Consider the following 10,622-nt stretch of genomic DNA (forward strand, 5'->3'; position numbering starts at 1 on the left):
GCTCTTAAATCCAAGAAGGCTCAGTGCTCATTAACTTTCTCTCTCCTTCTCATCTTATCGTTCCCTTTTTTCATTTGCAGCCAAGTGGGGTACGAAGTATTTGGGTGGCCTCCTTTCCCTTGTCTGAACCCTAAACCAAGGAGATGTTAACCACGGAAAAAAACCTGAGCTCCCTGCTCTAGCTTACAACAATTGAGGTGAAAGTTCCAGACCTGAAAAGTCTGATGGGGAGGGGCGGGACTTCCGGGTCGCCTGAGTTCCTTCAGCTAACCCAGGAGCTCTGGCCAAAGGGTCCCGGGGAGCATACCAGGAGCGGAAACAGGCCCGGAGCGGTGTGGAAGCCAGAAGAGGCTCGCACGCAGCGGAAGGTGGGGTGCGGGAAGAGGGTCTCAGGACACAGAAAGGGAAGTCAGAGCCAGGGGTTACGGGCCGGCGGTAAGGGGGCGCCCAAGTGACAGGCCGCGGAGATGTCCCCTCCCCCTCTCCCCCTCGTTCCCCTCCCTCACCCCCGCCCCATGGCCAGCGCGCTGTGGCGTGATTGGGTGGAGTGCCTTTGCGGGCCAAGGCAAGAGCGAGGGGACGCGCGGAGCGCACACGCTCACCGCGCAGGCGCACTGCCCTCTGCTGGCTCATGAGGCACCGCAGCGCAGGCGCCGCCGCGCAGGTGGGCTGGTGAGGTCCTGCAGGTCTCTGGGAAGTTCTGAGGCGTTGCAGAGAACGTGGGAAGATCGCTAAGCTGGCAGTTTCAAAGGACGAGAAGGTTTGAGGTCAAGTCTAAGCTGATTTCTGAATATTTTGGAATCCCTTGTGAGAACTGAGGTAATGTTCCGTGGGATCTCTAGAATATCTACCTGTGAGCTAAATGATCTTGCTTATTTCAAACTTTTCCTACATCTTTGTTTCGTGAAGCCAACTTTTCAACAAGAAGAGCAACCCAACTGTGATGGGAGCAATTAAAGATATCCTACCCTGTCTCCACTTCTATCAAATCCCAAGGAGTTATGAACTCCTCACTAAGGACATCACCACACTTTAGCTTTTCTTAATTTCCTAACTTCCACATCGGATTCAATCTCTAACTTATTGTTTCTTGTTCTCGGTGCCACACGTTTAGAGATATGACTAAGACTGATCAAAGAGTTAGTTTGAAGAAATAGCTCCCTCATAGGGGCCTGACAGGTTAAAACAAACAAACAAAAAAAGAATTGTGAAATTTTGGGGAGGGAAGACGAAGCATGGCAACAAGACAGGTTTGTTTTGTTTGTTGTCTTTTTGACGTGAAAACCAATTAGTTGACAACTAGCTGAGGCGCAAAGAGGATGTGCAACAAAGTGAATTAGAAGAAACCAGCTAGATGGTGAACTAGCCTTGTGTTTTAAGAAAAATCTTGGAAATCCCTGTTTGCCAGGGACTGTTCTCAGCACTTCGGATGCCTTCTTGGAAACTAAATTTAGTAGGACGACTTGTCAGAACAAGAAGTTAATGATAGTGTTTGATGTGACCACAGCTGTTGGTAGTAGAGATGGATTTTATGTAGTCTAGGAACTTAGAGAAGATAACTTGAAATTACTGTCTGGAACAACAAAAAAAAAAAAACAACCAAAAAACAAAAAAAAATTAAAACAACCCGGTAACAGTATATGTGCTAAGATTTGGGATGACAAAAATCAATATTTGAGGAAATAAAAGTTGTTTTCTTTGGTTTGTGTGGGGAGAGGTGTGGGTGGTGTGTAATGTGAAAACTTGGGAAACAGGTTATATACTTCATCCGAAAGTACCTTATAATTTTTCTTTGTTTACTTATGCTAATTGTTTTAAATATGGAATTATGTTAGTTTTCCAGTATGACTTAAGGACTTTTAATGGAAGAACTAGCATGTAGAATTGGAGAGGGAAACCTTTGGTCCCAGATGGCCAGAGATGCTTTGCAGTGGCTTGGCAGTGAGCATGTTCACCTGGGATGATCTGTTTCCTGATAGAACAGCTGCTTTGCTGTCCTACCACATGACAAAATTTAGGATTTTTGTCCTCCTGAAGAAATGTTTCTAACATTGTAACTCAGCCATTTTCATTACTTTGTGTTCCCAGGAATATAGCAAATATAATCTGTTTATGTGTGTCTGCTCTAAGACAACATTGAAATCTTAAACTCTACTTATATTTTCAGATACTACGCTAATTCACCAATATCTAACATCTTATCCTCTTAGCACCCTAGCCATCATGTATCTTTAAAAAAGTTATTTTTAATTATGTATATAGGGGTGCGGTGGGCAGGTTATATGCACAAGAATGGGAGGTCAGAAAAGGTCTGGGTCTCCTAGAGCTGGAGTTACTAGCTGGAAACCAAACTCAGGTTCTCTGGATCAGTAGTAAATGATTTTACCATTGAGTTTGTGTATTTAAAATTGAGATGAAAGTATGCACAACAAACTATTAGCACATTGTTACAGTTGGATTTCCAATAGCAGGCTTGAGCTGTTCTTTGAATTACACTGGTACAGAAAGGAATCTGGAAGAAGAGCAGAAAAGAAGGCTGAGTGTTGAAAGAGAGATACAGAACAAAGGAAGAAGAGAAAAAATGGGAAATTAATAGAAAAATGGGCACATGTCATAACAGAAGCCTTTCTTGGAAAAGTGTCTCTTTGTAATGATGCAAAGCAATGCATTGCATAAATAAGTGTTCAGTGGTTTGAGGGTGAAGGGTCATGATGCGATACCATTTATACTAATCATATTCAATGATGGATGCTAGACAATATATCTAGGTAAAATAGGTAGACCCCTTACCATAGATACATATATATATATATATATATATATATATATAGGTGTATGTGTGCAAATATATGGATATAGATTCTACTAACCTATAAAAACTGTTAAAATGCCAATGATTTCTAAGCCTTAACTCTATATTTTATACTTTAATTTCCTGTTCTTTTCCTAAACAAAGCATTATAAAAATACAGATAAATTAATATTCTTTAAATAGCCATCTAAATCATAATCAAGTTTTTGTAGCATTTTTGTTTGATGTTATAACCAGTGTGGGAAAGATAAGAACTTTTGCTTCAAATTAATCTCCTATTTGAGTTATCTTTCTACTGAAACATATTCATGAGCAAACCAAACAATTTGCAGAGCACACATAGCCATGTATATATATATATATATACACACATATATATATATATACACACACACACATACATACATATATGTGGGGGAGTATCTGTATATATATATGTATGTATATATGTGTGTATATATGTATGTGTATGTATATGTGTATATATATGTATGTGTATGTATATGTATAAAAATGTATGTGTGTATTTATATATTTGGTAAGCGCACTGAACTCATTAGGCTTACTTCTGGAAATGTAGGCGACTCAACTTTTCAATTTGAATCCTTGATCTTGAGAACTTATATTTTTCTAGCCCAGAAGCAGACCCAGCAGAACCGTGACACCTACTCTGTGTGCCCTTCTTAAGGTGAGAGGGTAAAAGTAGCTCCAAGTGTCTTTTCTCAAAACATGAAGGGTGCTGTGTGGGAAATAAGACTGACAGCGGAGAGGAAATGAAGGAGAATAGACACCAGTAACAGCAGATACACTTGTTGCCTCCTACAGAGAGTTCACATTTCAGTTTTTCTCTGGAAATGAGTAAGATGACACCAGTCAAACTGCTCTTCTCAATTATGTTTGCTAATAATTTTTTGGTATTTACTGGTAAATTAGTTATAGCTCTGAAAGAATATATTAGTCCTAATCCATAACATCCATTAACCTTGTGAGAGGAAAAGAAAAATACTGATATGTGTAAGATATTAACATTGGATGATACTAATAATCACTTCTGGGTAGAAACTTAGAAATTCTGTTATTGATGTACCAGATCAGAAAAAGGAGAAAAAAATATTTTAAGAAGGAAGTAATGTAGCATGTTATATTTGTAAGACTCTGGTTATTTGCGTCCATATTTTGTGTGTGTATGTGTGAGAGTATGTATATGTAGGGTGAATCTTGAGAGAAGAAAGGCAAATTTTAAGTAATGGCCAAATGGAGACATGATTCTTTTATTAGTAAAGAGGCATTAAAAATAGGGTCAATTTCAGAATGTCCCAGTTGGATTATAGGGACATCCAGGTATCAGTAAAGCCTGAATCAGAGCCAGGAATATAAGATTTGTTTCTCACAGAATTTAAGATAACTGTGGGAAGTATAATGGAGCATCTGTAACAGTAAATAAAAAAATGCAGACACAATAAAAATGCAAACACACACACACAATGTTAATGAGATGCTGTTTTGGGAGGAGATACAACACCACAAGTGTGGGTTCAGTCCAAAGAACTGATAAGACACCAAAGTATCACTCCACTGAAGTCCAGCTTGATGGACTCGTGGACTGATTGAGCTATGCACAGGGGCGGTGATGACTCAAAGCTAGTTGCATCACTAAAAGCCCAGCCCAGCATGGATAAACACTCCCGAAAGATGGAACCTTGAAGAAAAACGAGTTGTAGGCTAGCCTAGTCTACTTAACTGGAGCTTACCTTCATTGGCAAGGTTTTCACAGGTCAAGAGAAAAGCTTTTTATTATATCCAACACAACAGTATAACGATAATGTGTCTCTTTTTATTGTGACAACTGTATCCTTTTTTTCTTTTCTAGAAATGGCAAAATGTCTGTTGACTTCATCTCTCTCTGTAAGAACAAAACTCTTACAAACAGGAGTGTCACTTTATAATACGACTCATGGCTTCCACGAGGAGGAAGTGAAGAAGATACTGGAACAGTTTCCTGGTGGATCCATTGACCTCCTGAAGAAGCAGAACGGCATTGGCATTCTGATGCTAAACAACCCCAATAAAATGAATGCCTTCTCAGGTAGGAGAGGTCTGCCTTCTCCACACAGAGAATGACACTAAGTCAGCCTGCTATCGTAGCTTTTCTAGTCTTTCCCAGTGAAAATTTTGGTTGAAAGTCTTGGTATTCTTTGTAGAATATATGAACACTGATATCATTTTCTATAATGTGAACCAGAAATATTTTTATAATTATGCATACGTTAATTTTTAAGTCATGAGTACAAATCTTGATAAAAATGGACACTGTTAAGTCAATATGTTTTTATACTCCCCCATATACACCCTGCCTTGTTCTCTCTCAAGTTCATTGTTTGTCTCTGTCTCTGTCTCTGTCTCTCTCTGTCTCTCTCTCTCTCTCTGTGTGTGTGTGTTTGTGTGTATTGTATCCCTGAATACATAAGTGTAACCTACTCAGTCTGTATAATGTTACTTGTCTGTTTATATTTTCAGAACTGACCTTGGTTTGGGATAACCAAAGACACTTTCTTCCCTCGGGAAGATTTTTCTTCCATTTCCAACATTCCTTAATTACCTGTAGTTCTTTGTATAGGGTTGAGTCCTCATGAACTTTCTCTTGTCCACATTCACATTGCCATATCTATTGGTGTCATCCTTCTTCAGGTCAAATTTAGACAGTCATGTTGGTGAGACTTCATATATTCTGATATTTCTAGAAGATATAACCATAAAGCAAACTCCCTCTTCTCCTGGCTTTTAGAATCTCCCCCTCCCCTCTTCTACAATGTTTGTTAAGCCTTAGGTGCAGGAGTTGGTGTTGTAGGTATAACAGTTAGAACTGAGCTATACAGCTGTGCATTTTGATTGGTTGTGGTTTTCAGTATCCCTCACTCTCAAGTTGATAGAATCATTTTCTTTAATTATTATTGTTTTTACACACACACACACACACAGAGAGAGAGAGAGAGAGAGAGAGAGAGAGAGAGAGAGAGAGATACATAAGTACAAACTAACTGCTGAGTGTGTTTTTGTTGTTTGTATTTATATGGTTTCAGCACTGACCACTTTGTATTGGTCCCACCCCAGAAGCTAATTCTCGCTCAGCTGTAATTGGTTGACTATAGTCTTTGGTTAGGGGTGAGACTGTGCAGGACTTTACATGTCTATTGGTACTGCCATTTTTCAGGTCTTGTTTATACAACCATTTCTAGGAAACACTGTGTCCCAGCAACCATCCTGGTATTTTCTCTCTGACAAGCTGTCCACCCCTCTTACGTGGTGTTCCTTGAATGGGATGTGCAGGAGCTATGATGTATCCACAGTGACTAAGCTCACTGCAGTCCATTGATCTCTGAGTTGAATTTGTTCACTTGTGGTTTTCTGTGATGGCCTCCATTGACAGCAGAGAGACTTTGGTTTGGTTTGGTTCTGTTTGATGAGAGATAGTAGCTACATTTGTCTGTGAGTATAAGGATAACATTTAGAGTGTAGTGAGGAATTATTCTGGTGTAGCAAAATAGTGATAGTAGATTTTTCTTTTGGGGTTCATGACCTACTTCACTACCACCAGGAAGTTGGCTAAGTTTCTAGTACCAGGCATGATTTCTCATGCTGAGTGGACCTTCAGTTCAAGTGGATAGTTTCTGAGAAATACGAATATGTGAGTGCCACTGTCTGTACATATAAGAAGGTTGGCTGGCCATGCCTGTTGTTTTGGCTCACAGATGTCACCTTGGCATAGAACTATTGACTGTTTTCTTCCCTTGGTAGCTTTCATAGTGTTTTTTGGTACCATGGATACTAGACCACAGGAAAAAGGCTTTCATGTTAGACCCAGCTCAAATAGACAAAGTCCTGTGTCCAGTGTTTTCAGCATTAGAGATTTACCTTCAACCTTTGAAAGACAAGTAAGAGGAACAGCAATAGTCTATGTTGTTTGGGGATCACTTGGATGATGTTGACTAGCCATTTAAAGATTTCTCAAGACTGGTACTGGGCATTTTGTTAGTTTGTGATTCTTAAGGGAGGCATTATTAGCCCAAGAGACATAATTTACTGTGTGTGTGTGTATATATATATATGTATATATGTGTGTGTGCGCGCATACACTTATATGTATTGTGTATATTTTCAGATAAGTAAAGAATAATAAGATTCCTTGAAGTTTTATCAAACGACCTAGGTATTCTTTGTCCTTCCTCCTTTCTCTCTTTTGTATTGACCTCCCTCCAGACTCCCTAGTTCCTATTCCTATTTGTATCACCCCACCTCATTCCTTCATATTTTCTGATTTCTGTGGTTTCTCCTTGTTGTATACTCTCATTTGAAGATTTAGATCTAGAAGCTGCAAATGTAGATGTAGAAGTGACATTTGTCTTTCTCAGTCTGGGAAAACGGAATATAATAATTTCTAAGTCTATCCAGTTACTTGCATATTTTGTAATTTTATTTATATTTACAGCTGAATAGTATTTTCATTATCCAACATCTCTTGAAGGGCATTTAGGTTTTTTGTTGGTTGGTTTGTTTTGGTTTTGCTTTTCTTGTTTTCTATCTATTGTGAACTGGTTGGTAGTGTACATGGCTGAGCAAGGATCTAGAGTAGAATGTAGAGTTCTTTGGGCATATGTCAAGGAGTACTATAGCTGAGTCACAGTAGGTTTATTTTTAGTTTTTGAGGAATGTTCGTACTGATTTCCAGAATGGTTGAACCAGTTTGCATTTTTACTTTTAGCATTTAAATTGTTAGGCTCAGAAGTATTTTACAACATTTTATGTATTTACACATAATTCAATCAACTGTAGACTATGAGTTTCCAGCACTGGGCCTTTATGGAAAGGCCACTTTCATTCTGCTTAAGGAATTGAGACCACCTCGATTACAGCAATGCTGGCCAACACAAATAGAATGACAGACACAATGAGATTCATGTTTAATGTTAAATATTCTAGCAGCTATCATTTAGATAGCAAAACCAAATAGGTAATATTAATTATAATAATATAGTCCATTTAACTTCCTTTATTTAAAATATTTTTACCAGGGGGAGGAGATAAGGGGGCTCTTGGAGGGAAAACCAGGAAAGGGGATAACATTTGAAATGTAAATAAAGAAAATATCTAATAAAAATATTTTTATTGAAGTAAAGATTATAAAAAATTTCATGTACAATACTTTCCTTTCTCTTTCCTACTATGTCTTTGAAATCTGTTATTACATTTAGAACATATCTCAGGTGATCACCCACATTTCAGGTGTTCAAAATTTGCATGTAAGTAATGGTAGTATCTCCATATATTCAATTATGTAGGGAGTATATTAATTTAATGCATAATGTGAAAAACAAGTAAAAGCAGAGATGCTTTAAGTAATGGTGTTTTGTTAACATGTGTGGGCAGATGAACCTTTGCTTAGATATCATCAAAGCAGATACTCGAAGGCTCTGAGTAGTTAATATATCCTCCAACTTCTTAAAGTTTGCTGTACTAAGTCAAAAGAGAGAGTTTAAAATGAACTAGTGGTATAGTTTTTAAATTCATGGTCACCATTATTGTTTAGGTTTAAATATCATTTGTGATTGAAGATATAGATTTGTCTATATAGATTTATTCTTACCCTAAATGTATGGATTATTTTTGTTTCCCAAACTGTAAATAATTTGCATGCAAGAATATTTTCAAGTGTGCAGGACATTCTTGAGAAGCTTTTATTTTAAGTAGGTAGTACTTAGAAAGGATGATTTTGTTAGTTATTTGTGAATTCATAACATTGATCGAACATCTACTGTAGCCCCTGTTACTATTGGTTATGGCAGAATCGTAATTATTGACCTTGTAGGATTTTTTTTTCCAAAACAAAGTCCCATGAAAACTGTTTTAAAATCCCATTAATCATATTTGCATATATTATGATCCATGATATGCCCAGATACCGGTTATTTATTAGAACTTGAAATGACACTTCAGCTGTTTCCATATGGTAACGATCTAATGTGTAATTCATCAGCTTTACTGCGGGTAGACCTGTAAAGCAATTTTATATTGTACCTCAGGTGTGTCAGTTTTCCAACCATGACCTTAATTTATATGTTTATTAGCCCTTTCCAGACTTAACTGAACAATCAGTAGTCCCGCTGAGGAGATGGTTAGAATTTCACTTTGTTGTAGATTTTTTGTATCTGGTGTATCATAATATCTCATAGTCATGTTATGCTCATAAAGCTCATTGAGCTTGCTCACTGAGACAGAATATATTTGCTCTCTTTACCATAAGAAGTAATTATTCCTTATCATTTTATCCACTATAATATATTCCAATTTTTCTATTCCTAGGTCATGTATGATATATTCCTATTTTTCTACCTAAATACATTTGTCTGATTTCTGTGAATTTAAAATTTTAAAGCAGAGCCTGTTTTATATACCTTGTTTGTATAATCCATTGTATCAAAACAATAAGCATTTGGTAAATCTACAGTAAATATTTATAAAGTATCTGTCCTCGCACTCTTGCTTAGCACTTTACTGTATCTGTTTTTATCATCTCTCAAATGTGTTTGTGTTTTTCCTCTCTCATCTGATAGGTGTCATGATGCTACAACTTTTGGAAAGGGTAATTGAATTAGAAAATTGGACAGAAGGGAAAGGCCTCATTATCCATGGAGCAAAAAATACTTTCTGCTCAGGATCTGATCTGAATGCTGTGAAGGCACTCTGCACTCCAGAAGTAAGTACATAGCCTGTGTCCTCGAGGCTGCTCGCAGCAGACATGCCTGAGAAAGTCATTTTACCTCTGTGCTTAGTGCTATAACTCTTCAAAAAGGAGTTTTTGTTTGATTTGGTTTATTGTGTTTTCTGAGAAAGTATAAAGGTTATAAGGGTAATCATAATAAGAAGAATTTGTAAGGAAAAGAAGGAAATGTTAGGGTCTTCGCTACAGGGTATCTATAAAAGGCATTTTGGTTGGCATGCTGAGATGACTCATCTTTGTGGTCCAAGCAGAGCACTTTCCGATGTGCTTGTGTTTTGGAGAATGAGTGTCACTGGTTTTCAGTATTGCTCTCTCCTTCCAGCAGTGCCTCCTCCACCTCTTCTTTTGTAATTTTTTTTCATGTGGTATTTCTTGCAGTATTTTTTTTAATTAGGTATTTTCTTCATTTACATTTCCAATGCTACCCCGAAAGCCACCCCCCCTTCTTGGCCCTGGCATTCCCCTGTACTGAGGCATATAAAGTTTTCAAGACCAATGGGCCTCTCTTTCCACTGATGGCCGACTAGGTCATCTTCTGATACATATGCAGCTAGAGACACGAGCTCCGGGGGGTACTGGTTAGTTCATATTGTTGTTCCACCTATAGGGTTGCAGACCCCTTTAGCTCCTTGGGTACTTTCTCTAGCTCCTCCATAGAGGGCCCTGAGATCCATCCAATAGCTGACTGTGAGCATCCACTTCTGTGTTTGCTAGGCCCCGGCCTAGTCTCACAAGAGACAGCTATATCTGGGTCCTTTCAGCAAAATCTTGCTAGTGTGTGCAATGGTATCAGCGTTTGGGGGCTGATTATGAGATGAATCCCCGGGTATGGCAGTCTCTAGATGGTCCATCCTTTCGTCTCAGCTCCAATCTTTGTCTCTGTAACTCCTTCCATGGGTGTTTTGTTCCCAGAAGGAACAAAGTGTCCATACTTTTGTCTTCGTTCTTCTTGAGTTTCATGTGTTTTGCAAATGTATCTTGTATTTGGGTATTCTAAGTTTCTGGGATAATATCCACTTATCAGTGAGTACATAT

At 38.2% G+C, this 10,622-nt stretch overlaps 1 protein-coding gene across 4 annotated transcripts in view; it reads left to right on the top strand.

Moving 5' to 3' along the window:
* The first annotated feature begins 259 nt into the window (after window positions 1–259).
* The window catches only part of Echdc1 (ethylmalonyl-CoA decarboxylase 1), a 32,829-nt gene continuing 22,466 nt past the window's right edge, over window positions 260–10,622 (top strand). Inside the window, exons 1-4 of one of the 4 annotated variants that reach the window (XM_021174149.2) lie at window positions 268–368; window positions 3,447–3,500; window positions 4,683–4,898; window positions 9,421–9,563. In XM_021174149.2, the coding sequence (XP_021029808.1) occupies window positions 4,685–4,898; window positions 9,421–9,563 (357 nt within the window). In that variant the 5' untranslated portion in view covers window positions 268–368; window positions 3,447–3,500; window positions 4,683–4,684. Of the gene's footprint in view, window positions 369–598; window positions 820–3,446; window positions 3,501–4,682; window positions 4,899–9,420; window positions 9,564–10,622 lie in introns of those variants that run through there. The other 3 variants (XM_021174150.2, XM_029482310.1, XM_021174151.2) reach the window with 3 other exon arrangements.

This window comes from Mus caroli, chromosome 10 (assembly GCF_900094665.2).
Source record: "Mus caroli chromosome 10, CAROLI_EIJ_v1.1, whole genome shotgun sequence".
NCBI classification, from domain to species: Eukaryota; Metazoa; Chordata; class Mammalia; order Rodentia; family Muridae; genus Mus; species Mus caroli.